This window comes from Anser anser (genome assembly GCF_964211835.1).
Source record: "Anser anser genome assembly, chromosome: 1".
NCBI lineage: Eukaryota > Metazoa > Chordata > Aves > Anseriformes > Anatidae > Anser > Anser anser.
In genome coordinates, this window is record NC_139720.1 from 94,602,665 (window position 1) to 94,626,100 (window position 23,436).

The 23,436-nt window shown below is 38.8% G+C and overlaps 1 protein-coding gene across 1 annotated transcript in view; it reads right to left on the reverse strand.

Moving 5' to 3' along the window:
• Position 1: 1 nt before the first annotated feature.
• ADGRG7 (adhesion G protein-coupled receptor G7) overlaps positions 2-23,436 on the reverse strand; it is a 28,508-nt gene continuing 5,073 nt past the window's right edge. The window contains exons 4-18 of the mRNA XM_083821463.1: positions 22,932-23,039; positions 19,891-20,022; positions 18,901-19,010; positions 16,748-16,903; positions 16,201-16,289; positions 15,334-15,452; positions 15,136-15,249; positions 13,152-13,312; positions 10,811-10,960; positions 9,362-9,474; positions 7,310-7,674; positions 6,007-6,088; positions 4,846-5,007; positions 3,881-4,037; positions 2-2,710 (exon numbers count right to left, since the gene is read on the reverse strand). Of these exons, the coding sequence (XP_083677589.1) occupies positions 2,492-2,710; positions 3,881-4,037; positions 4,846-5,007; positions 6,007-6,088; positions 7,310-7,674; positions 9,362-9,474; positions 10,811-10,960; positions 13,152-13,312; positions 15,136-15,249; positions 15,334-15,452; positions 16,201-16,289; positions 16,748-16,903; positions 18,901-19,010; positions 19,891-20,022; positions 22,932-23,039 (2,237 nt within the window). The 3' untranslated portion in view covers positions 2-2,491. The remainder of the gene's footprint in view (positions 2,711-3,880; positions 4,038-4,845; positions 5,008-6,006; positions 6,089-7,309; positions 7,675-9,361; positions 9,475-10,810; positions 10,961-13,151; positions 13,313-15,135; positions 15,250-15,333; positions 15,453-16,200; positions 16,290-16,747; positions 16,904-18,900; positions 19,011-19,890; positions 20,023-22,931; positions 23,040-23,436) is intronic.

The window sequence follows — 23,436 nt, forward strand, 5'->3', positions numbered from 1 at the left end:
AAAAGTTGCTTTTGGAAAGACAATTTTGGGGTTTGGGGTTATAAAAGCAAGGCTTACGAACCCCAGGTTTTTCGGGGGTACGAAAAAAGGTTGTGGGAGTTTGTGTAGCCTTTCTCGGTGTTTAGGGGAGTGTGGGACAAGTCTGGCTGGCGATAAGCAGGCTGTGCTCGCGCTGAAATCCAAAGGGAGGTGAAAAAAGCTGCATGTGATCGTGGTTTTAAGTCTGAATTCTAGATTTTTGGAGGGAGCGGCTCAGGAGGATTTTTTGATAACTGTTACAAAGTAAAGCCAAAACAGCATATCATATCTTCGCTTTTAAAAACATAGGAAAGACCTGGAAAACAGGACTTTTCCATCCCTTACAGACACAAATACTGCCTGTCTTTTTTTATACCTTTGTACAGATGATTCAGTCTTTCTCCAAAGCATTTCTTTGTCAAACTAACATTTACAGTGCCTTATAAGAAGAAACCGAATGAATGTAAAGCACAAATATGATAGCGAATGCCAAAGTTCACTATGTTATTATTAATATCAATATATTCCATGTGTATAGATAAGAGTTGAACTATTGGTCCCGTAACAGTTAAGCATACAACCCTGGATTAAAAAAAAAAAAAAAAAAAAAAAGACATAAAACTTATAATTTTCCATATTCTTTGATGATGAAAATGTTTGCTGTTAGGTCAGACGTGCGTAGTGCTGGCTATAACAGAGAAACATCTGAAGTTAAATACAGGATGCTTAATTTGATTAGTTAAAAGTCAACACTTTGCCAATTCAGTGTTACAAATTCTCTTCAATTTTTGTTTATGGCAAGAAAAACACTGTAAACTAGAAAATACTGTCACTCTTTTAGGGAGCCACCCTCGCAGTGTCTAGCTGCTTTTTAAAACGTGATCAAATATCATCCTTCCTAAACCACACTGTGATTTCTAAAATACTCTTTCTTCAATAAAATTAAAGGAATTGAAAAAGACGGGTGTTGTAAATCTGATTTACAAATAAATGATGGATACTGCATAGGAACATAACCTGTCCAAAAAAAAAGATTATGAATTGCCTTTCTTAGGTAAATTTTACTGACCTTCTTTGCCTTCCTGAAGCACTAGTGACAAACTTCAGCTTTTTATCTGATAGGACCACTCTCTTTGGAGGCTTATTAGTGCCAGATATTTCTTTTCTTCCTCATAGAAGGATTTCTTATAGAAGAATTCTTCCTCATAGAAGAATTTCTTTTCTTCCTCATAGAGAGAGCACACATTTCTAAGATATAGAGAAGTTTTCAGGACTTCTGAAACACTTATATCAAGACATTCACAAAGTCTCATTTACCATGTCCAGCGTACTCGGGGACACTGTCCCTAAACATTCAGTCATCACATTTGATCATGCCCGCAGGCCTTATTTAGAGCAGCTTGGAAGTTTCCAAAAACACCACACATTCATTTAAAAAAAAAAAACAAAAGTGTGTGTGGCTGGCTGGCTGGCATGCTCCTTAAAATGGGTTGTGTAAAATTCAACATGGTGTTCTTATTTTATTAAAACCACTGATGGCAAAGCATGTGAGTGTATTTATTCATAGAATGGAATAAAGAAATAATGTTTTTTAAAGTTGCCTGTCTAAATTTCTTGGGCTTTTTTCTCACACAGGAGAGAATGAGGTGAGTCAGTACCATCATTCCCATTTGTTAGAGAAGAGCCCATAGAGCTTTGCTCAAGTCCCAAAGCGAGAAGAGCTTGCTCCTCTCCCAAACTCTCCATAAAGCCACGGGACAGAGAGACAGGCACAGCCAAAAGCCAGCACAGAGCAGGATGGTAACTGAAGCACTTTGGCATCCCAAATGGAAAAGTCATCCTGACAGGTTAAAGCTGGGGGTGATGTGAATAGGAGCTATGTTATATAGTCATAAAGAATTTATTTCCCAGCCTGGTTCTTCAACTGTCTAGCTTCTCTTTCTTCATGTTGTCATATGAAAACAAAATATTTTGTCTGTCATTTCATCTGAAGAAGTTTTATTTGGGAAATTAAAAAAAAAAGAAATCTAAGATATTTTCTTCTGTGAAGACAGTCATAAAGCCAATATTTTACGGAGGTAGTACATACAGTTTGTGCCCAGAATCGGTATGAACTGTGCAGCTGATTTACCTTTTGGTTTCCAATTAAATTAAAATTGTTCTTACAAAAAGGAGAGGAGAGCTACATGGCATAAGCTAAGCAAACTTGTTCAACGGGCCTGAGAAATGAGTAAGGCATAAACAGAGCAACTTCTGTACTGTATAAGTGGCATCAAGAGGATCTAGTGCTGCATTGACTCTCAACAATCACACACACGTGGTCCTGCTTTTGACTCCTGCTGTTCTGGTCTGAAGATCTATGCCAAGCCACCTGCAGTTGGAATAGTCTGTCCGTCGTTCAACATACCAGTGAGATCTACATAAAGCAAACTCTGAAAACATATGGGTTTATATTTCATGTATTTACAGGTTTCTAATAGCAATCAGAGAAGGTGGAAAAGGAAATATTTTCTGTCTCGAATGATCTGAAAGTTTCCCGGAAATATTTTACAGGCTGTAATTTTGAAACATGGTAAATTTGTGAATGCAAGTAGAATGATATCTCTGGCATCTTCCAAGCAGGACTCATTTTAGAAACTTTTTTCTTGAAGGTTGGTGATCTGAAAGTGTACAGAATACAAATCTGAATTCCCTGTAGAGTAAACAAAAGCATGGTGTTAATGTTTTACTAATAAAACCAGAAGAGATTAGTCAATATTATTTGACCTGAAAAAGTAACTACACAGTAGTTTTCTGTAACCACTAACAATGACATTAATGCCTTGGAGTACAAGAACTACTTTCATTGGGAAAATTATTCTACATAACTTTGAAATTGCAGCAATAGTTGCCTCATTTGCACATTGTAATGCATTAGCTCAGAAAGGTGTTATTACCTTCTGCTGGACGGAATGAACTAGGACCTCCCTGGGTATGCCTTATGCACTGAACGTGGCTGGTGTGCCCTATCAGCATTTTCAGCAGACACACAAGGAGGGAAAACAGGACTTCAGAATTTCTATATCAATTCTAAATTCTCACTTAAGGCATTTCAGGAGAATCCCAAGGGGCAAGGAAAACAGGCTGATGGTTTTGAACAGAGAGAACCGTGGTCTAGCTCTGTTCATGATTTCAGTTTTAAATCACTAAATCCATTAGTAGAGTGATAATCCCTTCAGGACTTTTTGCAGGGAGATTTTCCAGATCTGATCCCCACCAGTGTACAGGGCCTCAGTTTTCATTAAATCGAGGTGACATTAAACAGCTTAAGATTTGCGGATGAGGGAATCATCACATGTCCAATTAGCCATTTCGTAGAAAATATTCAGTGATGTGACAAGGAAGTATCCACTACTCCATGTACTTCATAATTCATATGCCTTATATAAATATAAAGCCAAGAATCCACCAGGGCCACATTACTTATGGGGGAAAGCAAGGCAGGTCCTTTCCTGTAGGCTTCCATCCAGAATCACTGTGAAAGTTCTCAAGCCATAAAGATTCTCCCCCAGCAGATAAAGAAGATTTTCCTGATGTTCACTCTTAATATCATATACAGTTCAGTGCAAGAGAAGCCAGTCAGGATGGTCTTTTCAGTACTGACCTTGAAATAAAGTCCTGCACTGTTTTGTATGATGGGAAATATTTTATGAGTGACAGACCAGAGAGAGAATGCTTTTCTGAGCAAAAATTCTGAATCTCCACAACTGCTTTCCAAAAACCTATACCACCAAAAACTATACCACCATTCATTTGACAAATGAATCGGACATCTTTTTTTCATTATCTCACTTATTAGTCTCAGAATTGCTAGATACTTTACCTGTGTAGCATTCAAAATGCAAAACACATAGTTGAAAACAAGACTAGTTTCCTCCTGATTTATTAGCATGAAGTAGCCTGTCGTCCAGGTGATTCCAAGCACTACAACAACAGAGATAGTGCTGGTGATCTTTCCCATGAATGAATCCTTCTTATTCCTAGAAATAATAAAAGAAAAAAAAAGAAAAGAAAAAAGAAAAGAGAGAGAAAAAGAAAGAGAGACAGAAAGAAAGAAAGAAAAAAAGAAAGGCTTATCTGAATAATCTCTGCATGGATATATCTTTCTTTAACAAAAACATGAGGTTTACCAAGGCAACAGGATACATTAAAAATTAATATGTTAGTTACTATAAACCTTTTAGTATGTTTACAATTTTGATCCAAATAGTCTCAATTTTCAGTAGAAGAATAAGCTGCCATTGAAGTTTGGATATCCAATTTCTTTCAAGCCTGAGAAGGAATCAGAGAGAAGGTATTTTGGTTTGCTCCAACCATGAAAATTGTACATAAAAGGAATAAAGTGCAAAGTTTTGTTGAACAGGTCAGTTCCTTGGGATAATAAAAATCAAAGCAATTCTCTTTTATATAATACAATGTACACTGCAAAGTCTGCGATGCTTAGCCTGTGACAATACACAGAATGCTGATTTAAAACTGGGCAGGGAAATCTGTTTCAATGCTGACTAAATCGCACATAACCTTCATTGAACTTGAGTAACACTGAAACCAAAAAAAATAGTGGTGGTGGCTGGGGGGAAGCCTGTAATGTGTTCATTGCTATGCAGAGGAACATATCCTGACCCATTACAACCATGGAATTAATTCTCTGACTACTTTAAATGCACATTTCTTTAAAACAAAAGATTTTCTCAGAAATCCAAATTTGTAACAAGAAAGCCTGAACTCCTAACAAGAGATCAAGGAATACATCTTCTGAAAGATCTGAGGAGTTCTGTGCCATCTCACCTTGTCAAATCCTTGTTCTCCTTCCATATCACAGAGACAACGATCTTGATGAAGATGATAATGTTAAACAGGAGTATCAGTGCTACTGGCAAAAGGAATGACCACAACATGGGCTTTTTTATGCTGAAATTCTGATCTTGATCCAGGGCTGCAAGCCAGCAACTTTTCATAAAAAGAGAGGCCATTTCAAAAGGTTTGTTAGACATGTTAGTCAGAATACCAAAACAAAACAAAACAATACACCTCTTTTTCATCCCGAAAGACCTCAGTTAGGGCTTTCCAGCACTAACCTCTCTCTGAAAGTCCTGGACAACTGAGGCCTTTCAATCATGCCTTTCTTTTCTCTGGGGAGTTCAAAGTGATATATCAAACAAACTGCACAGGGAAATATTATAAGGTGGAATATAGCTAACCCTATAGCTAACCAAATACGTATCTGGCCACCATATACAATTTGATTTCTAGGGTGCATATTATAATAAAGTTGAAGAGTTAAAAGGAAGACCTTATGGACAGAAGTTGAAACAAAAACAGTGGCAACTTCAGGAAGATGGGATTACGCTGTAAAATACTTATTTATTTTTTTTTACTGACAAATAATCTCAAGCTAGAAGTCAACACTCCCTACATGAGTATCACAGGATCACCGCCACGTGGAAGGGCATTTGTGTTTGCAAAAGTTCTGCATCATCCACAGTCAACAGGGTACACTGTAAGCCCATAGCCTGCTTTGGTGTGCTGGCACACAAATTTAAGTGCAGATACCAAACACATAGGGTAATTAGGGATATAGTTATGTTGGCCAGAAACATTTCAAATAAATGTGAGGACTAAGCTTAGGTACTGAAATGCAATTATGAACTTAAGTGAAGGTCCTGAATTTTAGTTAGTCTAAGAGCATCTACAATTCCCATTTAAAGCCACAGGAGATCTTGCAGTAGCATTCAGGGCAGATATGGGTACAGTACCCTAAGTCCTTAGTAAGGAAAAATTGCAATTCCTTATAGTGAAAGTTGACCTTGAGTGAAGACTTCTGTTTTCTTTTTAGTACAGGTACTTAAATATACAAAATAATATACCATATAAATCTAGAATAGTATTAATAATAAGCCATCACACAAGGCATGCAATAGCAACTATTGTAATAATACACAAACTTACAATTCTTCCTGTCGGTAGTTTAAAGCTTTTCCTTCTCTATAAGTAGCTCCAAGTGTTACTGCAACTACTACAGCAGGGATTCCTAATTGATAGGAGAGACATTTGCAATTTATTGTTCAGTTGTATAGGTGCACCCTAACTCCATTCCACATAAATAGCTTCTTGCTCTTGTGTAGAGTTATGTCCTTGACCCCTTTGCTTCATTTCCTGTTTTCCCTGTGTCCTAACTACCTGTTAGAAGAGTTTAAGTAGCACATTTCATGGGAAGGAGCCTCCCACACTGGTTTTTGTCTGGGAAATATACATGCTGCTCTCTCTCTCCTTCAGCTCTACTGCAAATCTTCCAGACTGCTGTGCTCTCAAAATCTGACAAGCAGTGAGTCAGAATCATGCTCTTTTAGACATGCAGTCACAGGATGGTGAAGAATCTAATGTTGTGCTATCATGCTAATATATGTGGAGAGCAATGGCATATAGCCAAGCAGCGTTCACTGAACACTTTCTGGCCTGCACATGCAGTCCAAATGCTAAAAGTTTTAAAAGAATTGCCTCTGCCTCCACTCAAATGCAAAACATAACTATAAAACAATCTGAATCTAAAGCTGCTTTCTAGATGCCATCAAAAACACACACCACACTAGCTGAATACACAATGTGGAAAAGGCAGGTATTCCTGTATACAGTATCAGAACAGTTTCTTGAAGGAGGCTGAGATTTTTATTATACCTAGTGGGCATCTGGCTGCATTCTTCAGTCCTCCAAATAGTCTCCTTTCAAGCTGCAGTGTTGTTGCTAATTGCTATAGTGTTTTAAGAATGCACTCTTTGCTTATTACTAAATAATATATAACAAATCATGTAAGTCAGTCCTTGCTTTTGGACGCACACAAGGCTCTAGCTGAGGTCATGAGGCACCTCAGAGATATCTAAATGAAGAATTTGACTCCATACATGAAAACACTCTATCTGAAAAAAAAAAATAAAAATCTTGTAGTTGACAGAAAAAGACTGTTGAATGCCTTGATTACTGTGAAAATTTCTCCTGCATGCACTAGGTACATGTTGCTGTTCTGGTGAACAAGCTCTCAGTTTCATTGCCATATCAGGGCAGTGAAAACAAGCTCATCTTATACCTGTAGTGTAAACTGCAACAGGAGGTTATTCATTAAACCATGTTGCCTAAGCCAGAGAGACATTGATTCTTAGTTGCTCGCTACTGATCTGCTATCTTCATATCTCTCCCTGAATGCACTATGTGCTGGTACTGTGGTAAGAGTTGCCACATATATGACTTTAAATCTTACCCCATCCAATTACTGACATGGTTACAATGAAGTTTCCAGGAAGGGGCTTCATGGCTCTAAGCAGCAGTAAGTACAACTGTGCACAATTGAGTGCTGTCCACATAAATGTTGCCAACAAAAAATAGTGCAGTAGGACAGCCACAGCCATACACCAGGAGTCTTCAGGAGGATCTACCATATCAGATTCGGGCAAGGTGTTATTGGTGGTATAGTAAGTACTGTACTGCTGTTCGTATCCACTGGTATTGCTGCTGTGATTCCTGGCATTTCGGTTTTCAATTCCAGAGATGAAGATGATGTTAAAAGTTAGCATTGAGGAACAGAGACTCACTAACATCCACGTTACAGATGACTTCCGAGTTTTCCTATTGGTAGGAATACGTTTAGGAGAAAAAGGTAAAGCAAAATAAGAAAAAATATAAAATACTTCTTTGTTTCTGTTGGTGTCAAAAGCAAGCTAGAGTGTGCAGTCTTTAATATATATTTATAGAAAAAGCAATAACTTGTTTGCAGAATTTTACACTGTAGTTACTCTCAGACACCTTACCAAATTCTTCAATTTCATCTGATTTCAACTAGAACGGAGAAGACCCAGCACCTTCTAGGACTGGACTCTTTCCAAAAGAATTTGGGATGCATTTAATTTTTGTCACTCTGCTCTTTTAGAACCATTTTCTTGGGTGTTAAGAGCATAAGACAAGTATTTCTAAGCACTCTTCAAGGTACAAGAGAACAATAAAACTCCACTTCCAAATGTTGTCTTGTAAATGCATTTAAAAGCTAAAGTCTGGAAGCTCCAAAAATCCTAAAAACATTGACCTTGATGGAATTACTCCAAATCTACATTAGTGCAAGAGAGATGAGATAGTTCTTAATCTACAATAGCTACAGCTCTGTTGGCATAACTTTGCTCTTTGTTCAAGGCAGAATCACATGACACCATTAATCCCAGGCACGTCCATCTAGGAAGTGTGCTGCAATTGTATTTCAATGAAGTCATTCGCAATAAAACAGTAACACATAACCTGTGTTACTATATATTCATGATGCTTTGAAATCAGCCTTTTACTACAGACGTTTTATAAAAAGAAGTCTATAGTATAGAACCTCTCAAATAAGCAACAGAAATCAAAGAAAAATTAAAATAGGATAAAATTAAAATAGGATAAAATTAAAATAGGATAGCAAGAAGAGAACCTGAGGAGTGATACATATGCTTTTACATGAACACTAATAGCCTGAGAGAAAAGAGAGTGGACTGAAATGATTAGCCTTGAATGAAGACACCAATGTAACAGGCATATTGGTAACTGGCTAGAAGAAAGACAATTCATTAAACATTGTAATACCAGGGCACACGGCACACAAGAAGGTATAAAGTAGGTCGTACTGGTGATGGAAGACTATTACACATTTAGTAAGTATTAAGTGAGCACAGTGAACTGAACACCTCAATGTGTAGCATGGGTCAATGTAGTAACAATACAGGTCTGGGCCTGTATTGTCAAATGCCTAACCAGGGTAGTCATACAGACATCAGCGAGGTCAGGGGGACGTAGAACAGCAGAGCACCATTAACACATGGAGACTGGGCAAATGTGTTCCTGGGACATAACCCAGAGATCAGATTTTTAGACATAATCATGAGAGCCCATGGTAAAAGGATCAATCCTTGACTTGGTCCTCGGTAGCACATAGTGCTTGCTTTATTATCATAGCTGGTGAGCTGCCCTGTATTGTCACCCATAGGATACCTAGACTGAACATTCCTGTTGGAAAGTCAGATAACAAAACATTCACCACAGTTATATTCAACTTGAAAAATGTGACATCGTAACTTCATACACATATACATCGCATAACTTCACTAATCAGTAAAATACATTTCCCAAGCTACGCAACACACAATTAGATTGTTTTTAATACTATCTGCTGATCAGTAATATTGAAATATGCTCCAGACTGGCTGCTGTCTCTGTTTCCCCTCAAACTATATACAAAGCAAAATATTGGAACTTAGTACAAAACACAGTTTCACATCTTCTCTCTTACCTAGTGAATATTTGAAATAAAATGGTAATGACCAGACCAGCAATGGACAATCCAACACCAACGTATGAGATATACTCCAAGGGCTTTGCATATTTATAATTGATCCGAAAGGCCTAGAAAAAAATCAAATCAATTATAAGATGAGATGATTTCCTTCCTAAAATTTGTATTTCTATTTGCACATAGAAATGAAAAAGTTTTAGTAAAGCTATGACTGTTGCTAGCCACTGACAAAATTTTCAGATCACACAAAATTATTCCAGACAACAAAACAAGAGGAGCTTGTGCAGAACTGCAAAAGGAGACTTAACAATGCCAATCAAATATTCAGCAAAGTAGCAGATTAAATTATTCCTAGAGAAATACAAACCAACATAGACTGAAAAGAGTAGCTTTGACTTTTCATACTGACATGCATTCTGAATTTTGACTTCTGGTGATAAGTTCTAAGGTAAGATGTTGTAAGGAATTCCAAATCAAAACCAGTCTTTATTTAAATAGTGTCAACAAAGCAGCACACAAAATATAAATGTAGTCAGAGAAACAGAAAATACCGTTAACTTTGCACAAATGGATGGGAATCTTCTCTTAGAATACAGTCATTTTATGCAATAAGATCATGCATAACACAAAGGGAAATACAGAAACAAGTAAATACTACAAATATAGAAATGCTATTCTGCAAAAACAGAGTAAAAAGAAACTAAAATCTCAGCACTCCAGAAGTTAATGACCATCAGTACATGATGTTACCCATGGAGTGTTTTGTTTAGAGAAGCTGCCAGAATAATGAATGGCAGAGACAGTCATTCCTAAATAGTCTTGTAAGTATAAGAGGGCAATATATAAAACTAAATGGCAGCAGGCTTAATATTTACAGATAAATTGTTTTTTTGTAAACATGTAAGCAAAGGAAGTAGCTAATGCTGAGTGCTTTGAGTTAGTTGCCCAACACAAGTTAGTGCCGCAGCTAACACAGATCCCAAGCTACTCTGTTGTTTGTGTCAGGGCACTTTAGGGTTCAGCCATACATTCATTTAACAACCAGCTGCAGCAATTCAGGTGCAGAGCTGCCACAGCAAGAGGAAAGCCAGCGCCAGTGCAAAGTCAGGTGGGCTTAGCCCTCAGGCTTTGTGCCAGAGGAAGCCAGGATTTGCCCATACCTTTGGCCTTCCAGCAGCGCTGGGGAGCATCATATGCCCCAGTTAGCCAGTTCTGCCATGGTTCAGAAACAAATAAGTGGGGACATCTTCAACTGCTGTGCCTTCTAGCTCAGTGCCCTTCTAGCCAGGGCACTGCGCCCAAGCCCTTTTATTGGCATTCTGGTCTTGTAAGTCAGAGAACAATTGAAAACAAAACAAAACAAAACAAAACAAACAAAAAAAACACCACCCATAACAAAAAGCACCGCACCAGACTCTGCCCATTCACGGAAGAACAATGACCTACCATCAGGACAGCAAAATGAGTAGTGTGGTTGCACTTGCATCTCAAGAATTGGCCTCTTTCTTTTGTACAGCCTACGGTGTTCCAGTCATTCACAGCATAGTCCCAAAAGACGCACGCATAATCATGCAGCTGAAGTTTGGATGTGTTGTACTATGGATTGGGATAACAAGGAGAAAAATGGGATAAAGAAACACAAAGAGATATGCACCAGCAAAAAGCGTACTGACAAGTATCCTCTGAGAGGGGAGCCAACAGCTACTAAGGGATTTCCAGTAAACTTATGAAGGCAATCAGTAACAGCTTAATTCGGCTTTTTGAACTTACTTTGTATGTTCTTTCTCAGTCAAGAGTGACAAAGAAATTACCCATTTCTATGAATTATTCAGGTAATTACAGTTTAAATACACATCCATGAGACACTAAATAAATGCCAAAGGAATTCTGCATAGGCCAAACAACAGATTTCAGATTTTAGTAACATTAAATTACTGCCAGCTGATTAATGATGAATCCACACAATAAAAGGAAGCAAACAATGATAAATTCTGTGTACCATCCCTCCCCTCCTGCACTATGGCTTTGCTCACACAGAAATATGTCAAACTGCATGCAGTATTTTTCAGACAATATACTTCTGCAGGTTACTGCAGTTAGAATATGAAATGAGAACCTTGAAGTGCAAATAAATATTAAAAGCAATCTTGTTCACAGTCTTGGTAGTTCATTACAAAGGAGGGATAAGGGTAGGAGTAAGAAAAAAATAGTTTTCCATTATTATTGTGTTTTTTAAGTGCTTGTTTCCCAAAGCACTTAATTGTATAGATCTATGGTGGTGATTACTGATCTATCATACCCATGTGCTCAAGCCTAAAAATCTTTGCCACATGAGTTAAATATTGTAAGAAGAATCCAAGTGTTTTTGGTTTTGTTTTTGGAGTAAGCCTGCTAAAAAATGAATAAATATTATGTAAACATTACTAATTGAGCAAATCGGCTCTCACATAGGGCATTTCCTGCAAAAATGCAGTAATATCTGGAATCATTTCGGAGGGGGGGGGAATCAAAAACCCACAAACACTCTCAACTGCTTATTGCCAGAAATGAAAGTGGTGTGCTAAAAACAAACCAACAAACAAACAACAAAACAAAACAATAACACACCACCCTCTACTTATATCTCTTTCCCTGAGTATTGAAGAGGTATTAGGACAAGGACAGCCTCTGGTCAAACTGAACGTGGCATTTCTTCTCTGGGTAAAGAACTGGCTGGAGGGCTGTGCCCAGTGGGCGGTGGTTAATGGAGTTAAGTCTAGCTGGCGTCCCTTTACAAGTGGTGGCCCCCAGGGGTCAGTACTGGGGCCTATCTTGTTTAATATATTTTCTGATGACCTGCCTGAGGGGATTGAGTGTACCCTCAGTAAGTTTGCAGACGATTCCAAGCTGGGAGGTAGTGTCGATCTGCCTGAGGGTAGGGTGGCCCTTCAGAAGGATCTGGATAGGCTTGGCTGCTGGTCTGAGGCAAATGGGATGAGGTTTAATAAGGCCAAGTGCCGGGTCCTGCGCTTTGGCCACAATAACCCCATGCAACGCTATAGGCTTGGGGCAGAGTGACTAGAAGACTGTGAAGAGGAAAAGGACCTGGGAGTGTTGATCGATGCTCGGCTGAACACGAGCTGGCAGTGTGCCCAGGTGACAAAAAGGCCAATGGCATCCTGGCCTGTATTAGAAACAGTACAACCAGCAGGAGCAGGGAGGTGATTGTCCCCCGTACTCTGCTCTGGTGAGGCCGCACCTCGAGTACTGTGTTCAGTTTTGGGCCCCTCACTACAAGAAGGACATAGAGGCCCTGGAGCATGTCCAGAGAAGGGCAACAAAACTGGTGAGGGGTTTGGAGCACAAGTCCTGTGAGGAGCAGCTGAGGGAGCTGGGATTGTTTAGTCTGGAGAAGAGGAGGCTCAGGGGAGACCTTACTGCTCTCTACAACTTCCTGAAGGGAGGTTGTGATGTGGAGGTGTTCGGCCTCTTCTCTCAAATGACTAATGACAGGACTCGAGGAAATGGCCACAAGTTGCGCCTGGGGAAATTTAAATTAGATATCAGGAAAAACTATTTCTCTCAAAGAGTGGTCAGGTGCTAGAACGGCCTGCCCAGGGAGGTGGTGGAGTCACCATCCCTCATGGTGTTCAAGAAGTGCCTGAACAAGGTGCTACAAGACACAATTTAGTAGCTTAGTGAGTAGTACTGGTGATAGGAGGACAGTTGGACTAGATGATCTTGTAGGTCCTTTCCAAACTTATTTTTCTATGATTCTATAATTCTATGATTTCTTACAGAAACTTACCTTGGGATTGAAGGCTATTTCAACACCATTGGCTGTTCCGCCATCAATGTTGCCAGAGACAACTTGTTTAGAAAAATTATTGTGACTTATATAAGTCTGTGACTGGAAGAGTTTGTCGTTTTGATAAAGGACAAAGCCAGCTCTTCTATTATTTGATGAACCTTCGCTAGGCAAACAGAAAAGTAGGTACAGATATCAGAGAAACTGGTGCCTTGGAAAAAGCCTATTCTATACTGCTTCACACATCCAGTATTTACAGCATATTTTTGTTTAGATATTTATTTAGAATCCCTTTAAAATGTAGAGAATAATTTCTTTTTCCCCATGAATTTCAAAAGATTCATCTTCAAATTTTGCTGGGGTGGAGTGTGAAATTTTAATAATAAATTAATTATTTCCTTTCTCCTAATTTTCTCCTTCTTTTCTGAAGAAAAATGTTGGCAATGAGGGAAATAATATCCTAAATCCAGATACATACACATACGCCAAATGGCCAGGCTTTTAATAACACTAAATAAGAAATAGTAACAACAGAGACATTTACAGTTAATAGGAAGTTGGAGGATAAAAGAAATTGGCTGGACTTTTCCCTTCAGACCCAACTCTTAGACTCTATTTCTTTTGTTACACTCTTACACCAAATTAGAAAGATTTCTAAGTGATTTAAATCACTAGTCTTATTTGTTGCTAAAGTGAGGGGAAAAAAAAATCCTAGTTTATACAATTTATTTTATTCTTGATTTTATACTTTCTGTTTTCTTCATGAGAGACTAATGTAATTTTATACCTACAAAATGTCATGTGTGCATTTAATACTGAAGAAATCTTGTTTTTTTTTTTTTAAATAAACTGTGCATTCAATCCTGCCCACTTGAAAGAAGTGTTATGATACACAGGCATTATGATAAAGAGATTACATGATGACACTGTTTTTCCACAGGCCCATTGTCTGCGACAGTTTTAGTGCTTTTCTAACCCTTATGAGAGGACTGGATTGTTCATTTCCCTGTGGACTGGTGTATGAACAATGTTCAGCAATATGATGTTTAAATGCTTTGCAAACTTCATCTTCATTATGCTCTTGTGCTATGATGTCTAATGTTACTGTCACTATACAAAGAGACTTCGGACGAGTCTGCTGATTTCAGGGACCAAGACTGAAACGTCTGCAGTTTTAGTATGTCATAGAAAAGCACATGATGAAAGTTCAGCTCCCTGGGGCTGTATTTGCAGCTGTGAATAATCAGTCTTCTTGCAAATCATACACAGGGAAAAATTGGACATGTAGAAAACAAATGACATAAAATCAGCAGCCAGGTATTGTGTGCCTGGTAAGGCCAGGATTATAACCTACCTGGGAGTCCAGCTGCTAGGTTAAATTGGCATTAACCCTCACCACTACTGCACAGGGTGAACTACCCAGCCACCAGCTTCTGCAGCAAAAGAAGCAAAGGAACTATACGCTTTTGGAATGTACATAAGGGACAGCTGGAAAAATCCCATGTGCCATTAAAAATGATCACAACACATAGATATAAGAATACATCTGTCCTGGCTGACACCTGACAGCAGTAGTAATTTTAGTTGAAATGGCAGATGTCTTTGGATTTGGGGGAAGGTATATATGTACTAGCCTTTGATCTTGATATATAGAGAGGTATGGTCAAAGATTCATTACATTCTGAATTTTTAAAAAACAAAAAAAAGTGAAAAGTGCCAAAACATGCAAAGCTTTCTGACCATTACATGTGCACATGTATTAATCTATAAGTAAGATCATCCAGCTCGTTTGATATGTGCATTTTTGTTCCACAATATGGTACCAACATGCATATCAAAAAACATGTTGTTATAATATTTATAAAAACATAATTTTTTATATTGGTTCAGGTGTGTTTTTTTTTTTTTTTCCTAAAGCAGATTTTTAGGGAATATTCATTCAGAATTTCCCCTGGCTCAGTTTTCAGTAAGAGAAAGAACTTACCGTTACTTGTAATATTGAGCAGGATCTGAACTTCAGTATCGAGTTCATCACTAAGCCCAGTGGCATCTTCCTGTATTTCTAGTTTTGTTGTCTGAAAATTTCCCAGTGTTTCATCTGCAAAAATTAACAGTGGGTGCATTAGAATTTATGGCACACGCCTGCTTTTGTTGGTAAATCCAACAACACACCCGGGCTTACCTCTCTGTGCCAAAAACAGAATCGCAGAGGAGTTCAACATCAGTGGGACAGACTGGACTGCAATGTTGGTCTGAGTGATGTTGCTCATCAAAGAAAATTCTTCAATTGCTTTTGTGAGGCTGCATTGAAATAATGAGTGGGAAAAAACTTACCACTAGTTGTTACACACAGCTATAGGTTCAGTTTCTGAGCTTCCTCTCTGATTTGGTTCTCTGGCACATGAATGAAGAAGCTACACGTTATCTCTAGCAAAAGGAGAAATTCTGCTACTTCTGAAGTCAACAGAAATTTTACTTTCTAACATCAGGAGAAGCAGGATTTAGTCATACATGAAGCTGGGAGTGGGGCAATGTGAAATCTAGCATGCTGTCAAATTGCATCAGCTTGTTAGGTAAGTCAGAGATTTCTTGTAACAAATGCAGGAAGCAGCTCCCTCATGTTGATAGCTTCCCCTTTCTACATGCTGGGAATTGTAATAATACTTCTCAGACTTCTGTGAAGTGCAATAAAAAACCTGGAAGTGTTTTTAAGGTGCCAGCATCCCAGCCTGCAGGTAAGTCCCTCCACCTGTAAATCCCTCCCTGTTTACAAACAGTACTGTGCTACTTAAACAATTTGCCCCTTCTGTTTAAGCCAATTGATCAAATCAGAATTTAACACCAGAAGCATAATTCCCTGCCCTCATCCTTTATACAAAGCATAAAAAGTCAGCCAAAATTGTTTATGTAAGTATCAATTTACTGAATCAAATTGCACTTTAGAGTTGAACACTAAAATGTTGATGTGTTCATAAACAACTTTCATTCTAAAACACAAAGGAAAATGCTGTTGATTAGATTTAATAAGTAGGGCAAAAGCTGAGGTTACCTTGATGTAACATGGACAAGATCATTGTTGAATTCTGTTTCCTTGGCATCCAAGAGCTGACTCACTGTAGCCACTACTGTTTCAGATGCCTGAGACAATCAGACAAAAAGGCAACGTTCAAAGACAAATGAAATAAATCATCCCTTGTTCTACATAGTGCACTGGCAAAGTAAGAATACAATAGACATTACTTGAAAGTACATACAGTGGAGTAAACAAAATACAGGATATCATTTGAGAGAATATAAGCTTTGAGCCAAGGGTTCATAAATACTACACTTCCATTAATTTAGACAGTAAAGATTAAATGACAAACTTAAACATCAAATGATGCTAGTATTAGAATTCCAGATCAGGCCAAGTTTAAAGAGCTGATAAGAAACAAATTTCCATTCTGGGAACTGAAGCAGCAGTGATTCCACAAGTATTCACTCAGGGCCACCAAAATAACTCAGCATATTGCTAAATCTGCTGGTGAAGAGGGGACAGAATCCATATCCCAAATATTAAACCATAAATATCTTATTTCAGTCTTAATAAAGCTCACTTGAGAGTCATCTGAAATGTTTGGCTTTTTCAGAATCTGCACCGAGATATTCACAGCAGCAGAGATGTTCTGTCTGGTCAATTGGTCAGGCACAGCGGTAAGGATTTGAGTGGTCTTTGCAATTTCTAAAACAGCACTGGAGTCTGCAGTTTCCACCTATTAGGAAAATGCCATTCAAAAGAAAGAATACAAGAAAAGGAAAAAAAATCACCAGTTTGATAACATTCTTACACAAAATCATACAGGTAACCAAAGAAGAATCTGATCATATCTTTCTCCACTCCTTCATAGCAGGTGGGTGTCAACAGCAGCAGTAAGACCTCCTGGAGCTTCTGAGATTACAAAATTCTGTAAACCTTTAAATATTCCTCAAATAACCAGAAACTGATATAAATATATATATATATATATATACACTTTTTTTTTTTTTTTTTTGAAAAAAACATTACAGGAACTTTAGAAATGTCAGCTAGAATAATAGTGCTTCTCAGAACAGCAGTCATAAACTGCACTGAGAATATTATCCTCACTTCAGTACATTGTAGATGGTCAAATCAGAATAAATAGAAAAAGAGAAAGAGAAGAATCAGTGCTGGAAGTACTAACAAGAATTGTTAGGAGCTCTGGGTGGGTCCGATTTGAATCAGTTAGCACTTAATGTATAGGGCATAAATGTCTATAACATTTTAGGCATACAAACACACACAGAAAAAAATAAGGTGTTATCTGTATGTTATATGAAGGTATAGCTAGCTGACAATATGACTACAAGGCATGGAAAACCTGTTTATCATCAGAAGAATTTTCTTCATTTGTTATGAACACTAGCTAAATAGTACATTGAGTCACCCTTTTTCTAATCCATTAAGCCATCCAAATCAAGTTTAATTAAATCATGAAACCTATAAGTGTTTTTAAAGCTCAGAGTGGTAGGAAATAAAGGGAATGTGTTGCATAGGGAGGAAGGAAGGAATTTTGTGTTTATAATTAATTACTGGAGATTTATTATTTTATTTGAAAGCAGCTTTATTATGTACACTGTGAACGTCTATGTTCACTATTCTTACTTCTTACTTGTATGATCATCTCGTGTTCAAAGTAAATATTTGTGTTTACAGTAATAAAAATCGTTTTAAACCTGGCCTATATATCACTATACGTCTTCGGACTCCTAGCATGCACCTTCAGCTGCCTGAAGTTCACTAGGTGGCAGTACAACACCAAAAATCGTAAGAAAACCCCAAATTACTAATAGCAGCAGGCTAACCTTATGTTGCAATCAAATGCAGACCTGCCTCTTACTAGCATTATAAATAACTGCTGGTAGTATTACATATTATTACAGAGAAGATTTGACATTTGAACAATTTAATAAAAGTTATATACTGTGAAAATATAATCTTGATCTCAAGGATTAAGAATTCAAGCAACAATATGAAGGATTGACTCAGAGGGACTGTATCTTTTTTTTTTTTTTTTATTTGAGACGCGATAAAGAATAGAAGAGTAAAAGCAGAAAGCAGAGCTGTGGCTGTCTGTAATGTGTAATCATGTTCAGTGCTCCATGTTTATGAGTATGGCAGACCTAAGCCTTAAGGCAAGGCTAGGGGTATATGTGTTTTTTGTTATTGTTGTTGTTCGTTTGTTTGTTTGTTTTTTAATCAGGGAGAGTTTGTCATTCATACAAGAAATTTTGACTTTGAATTTTTGAGAGACAAAAGTGTTTAGGCTTTACTCTTAATCTTTTCTAACATGTCAGTGTTAGCACCACTGTGTTCCCTCTTCTTCAAATCCCACCAATTTTCTCAGCAGTTCAGTATCCTGTGTCAGCATTGCCTCCACTCTCAGGTGTTTGCTGAGAAATGGGAACCTGAGTGAGGAACTTCCAGGCCAGCTAGGTAATATTAGGTGGGATATGGTGTTCAGGCAAAATCAAGCAAAATAAAATAATCAGCAGTATACAAAATCCATTTGCAAAGCAGGCACATGCCAAGAATTCCTCTGAAAAAAGGCTTTGGTGGTTCATTTATCTTTTTGCAAAATTTTAAGAAACGAAACACAAATACATATTTCCTGCCTCCAATACTTTTTGCATTTTTTTCTTGTGATGCTGCAGAATCCCAGCCATTCTGTAAACAGCATGTCAGGATTACCTGTGATGCTAGGGAGTCCAGATTTTCATTACAATTCTGCACACTGGGTTGCCCTAAAGTAGGAGTTATTCCGTTTCTGGAGCACAAGCGGATCGCAATTGAAGAGTTACCTGGTAATATTGTAAAAGCAGAAAGATATGCATTTAGTACACAAGCCCTCAGTCATATGCACATGACCTCATTGGGAAGTAAAACAGCACAGTGGGTGTGACACCCTAGCCAGCGTTATTTTCTGTTTGCATACAAAAAACATTTGTCTCTCAAGATTAGAAGTGACCATCAATTATTTAACTGGTTTATTACTGGTCTTTTTTGAACGTGTGTTTTATACTTATAGACATAATTTTGTCACAACGGCTGAGATTATGCATGCCAAAATTAGATAGGTTTAAACATGCTAGAGCTGCAGAAACGTCTCTCAGACTGGAGGTGCAGACATCAGCACTAAACCATCAGAAAGACTTTTTATCATGTCTTGTAAAATGTACTTCATTTATCATGAAAGAAATAAGAAGGGCAGGTGGAACTGCCATGCAATAGTTACTCTAAAAGGTCTCTGAGAGCTGGTATATGCTGCTGGAATACTCCGTGCTTTTCAGGTCTCTTCTGCGAGAAACCCCAATATTGCCTTTTGTTTTTCTAATTTCATTGATACCAAAATTCAGCCACAGTTCATGGAAAGTGTCCAGAATCCTGATGTTAAGTAGTAGGAGATAAACAGATAATTTTTCTATCAAACACCAGTTCATTAGTGACATTAACCAACTCTCAGATGAGTTCCAGACAGGCACGTACCCTACTCGGGATGTGTACATTAAATCATATGCATTTGAGGTAGGAAGCTGTGTGGACAGATCTGTGCTCCTGCTGCTTGAACTTGCTGTTCTGGCTTTAAACAGAGAGCTCTCATCTTCTGCTCTAACGATCTAACATCTTTCACAAACCTTATATTTGCCTTTGTGAAGTGAAAGTAAAAGGAAAGACACATACCATTCACAGTGTGAGGTTCACATTTTTCTTTGGAGCTGCCATATTTACCCACTATAATCCTTTCAAAAGTAAGATTTTTTATATCGCCTTCAGAATTGTTGTATGTGTAAGTACTGGCCTCACAGAAATTAGCTGTACAGAAGAGAAAAAAAAAAAAAAAAAAGAAAAAACACTAGGATCAAATATTTTTAATACATGGAGAAATTTTCAAAAATAAAATAGTATTAAGAAAATAGAAACTCATTGACTCTTTTGTCTTAAAGGAAATAAACGTCTGTTAAAGCAGTTAGGTAAATCTTGTCTAAAACCAAGCTGCAAGAAGTGATCTTTATGAAGTCGCCAAAGCCATAAAAGCCCATAATTTTTGCTGTCTGTACTATTCTCACTGTGTTGTTCTTAGGAAATTCAAAAAGATTAAATGTTTCACTTAATTAGGTTTGCTTCAATGCTACAGAATACAGCAGTGGAGACAAAAATACAAGTTTTCTGCTGATGAGATTCGTACAGTTAATGGGGGACAGTCATCTGGTGACTGAACCATGATGTCCCAGATGCAGCTGCTGGCCTAGGAAGTTGCTGCCCCGCTGCCTCCTGGAATGTGAAGGGGCAGTTTGGGAAGGCCCCCTCACACCACCCCAATCCCCACACCGTCTCCAAGCCTCTGACACTGGCTGCTCCTAAAGCCGGGATGGTGAGATCCGTGGGCCTGTGGCCTGACCCAGAGTGGCACCCTGCTGCATTCTCACACCATGGCATACTGCTATAACAACACATATTTACCTTGCAGTGCTGCAAATGCTTGAAAAAATACTGCAGGACACAGGCAGAAAAAAAATATTTGCTTGGTCTTAGGATTTTCAACATCTTGTTTTTGCTAACTTTTGTTAATTTGGACCACATTTCAGCTGACTGTGTCCCATTAGCAGAAATGAGACAAAGAAGCATACTTACGATCCTGAGAGGACACAGGGGACCTGGAGCATTCCCTGTGTCCTGGCACAGGCTTCCTTGCGAAGTCACATAACTTTCCGTGTGTCTCTTTTTCTATAGGGTCTGAGTTTCCTATGACATGATATTTTTCCTTCATATAAATGGTTATGAACAAATAAGTACTTATGGCTCTGCCAATGATTAGGTCTGCCTTATAGTCCCAAAACTGAAACTCACTTGCCATGAGGTGATCAACAAAGCAAGGTATGTCAAAAATGCAGGTGGCAGGAACCTCTGGAGATCATCCCGACCAAATAGAGTCTCCATATCCCCACTGGACAACATACCACAGTGACACTACCTTTCTAACCAAAATACTTTTCTTCATGTTTAATCTCAACTTATCACACTGCATCTTAAGACTGCTGACCCTTGCTTTGCCATCTGGTGCTACTGAGAAGAATTTGGATTCAATGATCTTCACGACACCACTTCATTCAGTTAGCCAGAAGCTGCTATTTGTTCTGCCCTCAGCCTCTTCACCACACTGAAAAACCAAGCTCCTTCAAATGCTCCTTGAAGTACACTTGTCCTAGGTCCTCACTTCCTCACAGCTTCCTGCTGGACTCTCTCCAGTTTCTCCAAGTCTTTTCAGCCTGGAGTGCAGGGGGCAAAACTGAGCACGGAGTTCCCAGTGGAGCCTCACCAGTGCCCAAGATGGGGAGGGTAATGCTGTCCATCAATCTGTTTCTCTCTGCCTAGCACGGCTGCTCTGCTTTGCTTACAATGAATGCAGACTGTTGGCTCATATTGAACTTGGCAGCCACTGTCACTCTCAGATCCTTTTCAGCGGGGCTGCTCCTCAAACAGCAAGTTTCTAGTCTGTACCAGTGTCCCCAGTACAGAGATTGGCGTTTGTCCTTGCAGGCCGCTGTGAGGTTTCCACTGGTCTGATTCTCAGGTTTCCAAGGCTCTTCTGCATTGACACTCTACTGTTAAAGTGTCAACAATACCTCCACTCCACCACAAGTTTAGTATTGTCCACAGATTTGCTGAGAGTGCATTCTGTTATCATTCAGGTTGTCAACAAAGACATTGAACAATACTGGCCCTAGTATCAACCAGTGGGTTGCCCTACTTTTACAGTACTCTAATCTAATCAAGCCATTGATACTACACTTTGAGTTTGGCAGTTGAGTTAATTTTCAGCCCAGCTAATGGTCCAGTCACCCTAGCTGTACATCTTTACCTATCAGATGAGGATGCTGAGGGAGACAGTGTCAAAAGCCTGACTAAAATCAGGGTGTATTATATCTTTCACTCCTGTTGACTACATTGGCCAGTTACTTCATACAGAAGGCAGTCGGGTTGCTCAAACTTGATCTGCCATTTGTAAATCCAGACTGCTCCTGATTATTTTCTTGTATTTCACATGCATGGAAATAGGCTCCAAGAGAATGTGGTCCACAGTACTTGTAGGATCTGAGGAAAACCTGGCAGGCTTATGGTTTCCCCAGTCCTCCTTCTTGCCTTTCTTAATGGTGGGCATGATGTTGGTGTTTTAGTTCTCTGCGGCCTCCCCTGATCATGATGTTTTGACACAGGTGACAGAGAGCAGTCCCACATTTACATCAGTCAGCTCTTCTGGCACTCCTACAGGAATCCTGTCTAGATCCATGCATGTGAATACTTTTGTGGTGATGTTGCCAATGGCAGCAGGAAATGAGTATAGGCATTATCCTGCTGGGTACTGAGTTCCCTTGGCACTGGAAAATCCAGAGAGAGCAATGCTAGCCACTGAGGTCTGAATCAGATTTTCAAGTCATTGTGATGTTCAAACAGAGGAATTCAAACAAAGTCCAAATTGGCTAGAAACAGGCCACAGACAGTTGAAAACCATAATGTCTTCCCCAGATATGTTACTCATTCAAAAGAGTGACAGAAGTGGGTGAAAGTTATGGCCTCTTCTAGGAAGAAGAGCCACGTCACTTCTTGCACACCCGACCCTGCTGAGCAGGTCCCAGGAGAGGGAAGGTGGATCAGGAGCCTCCCAGAACAGAGGGGTTCACAGAAATAACACCAACTGCTCATGCTGCCTTGCTTGTACTAACCTATATCACAAAGGAGTCCTATCCACTCGTCAGAGCACACACAGGCTCCATCCTGGCAGATTCCCCCGTTGTGGCAGAAGCAAGGAGGTACCACGGTTTCTGTAATTTCTGTGTGAATAAATAATCAAGATTTACATATTCATAAATATGTATGCAAAATATATATGCTTATAAATAATTTGATGAAGGAAATATACAAATATGATGCTGATTTATTTGGAGCTTCAACTAAAAAATATTTTATTCTGTGCCCCCCAGTCTCGTCCATGGACTCAATCACTAGTTCCTCCTAACCCCCCAAAACAATGCCGTGAATGTGGGATCAAAGCTTTCAAAAATTAATCTGCATCCACACAGAGAAGTAGGCAGAAACTGCTCTGTGTAGCTGCCAGAAGAGCAGGAGCAATGATGGTGTGGGCCTCCAGAACGCAAGAAACTCAAGCTGTTGAACCTGCGAAAAGCCCAAATGGCTCCTGGAGGGTTTCACAGGGAACAAGAGAGCAAA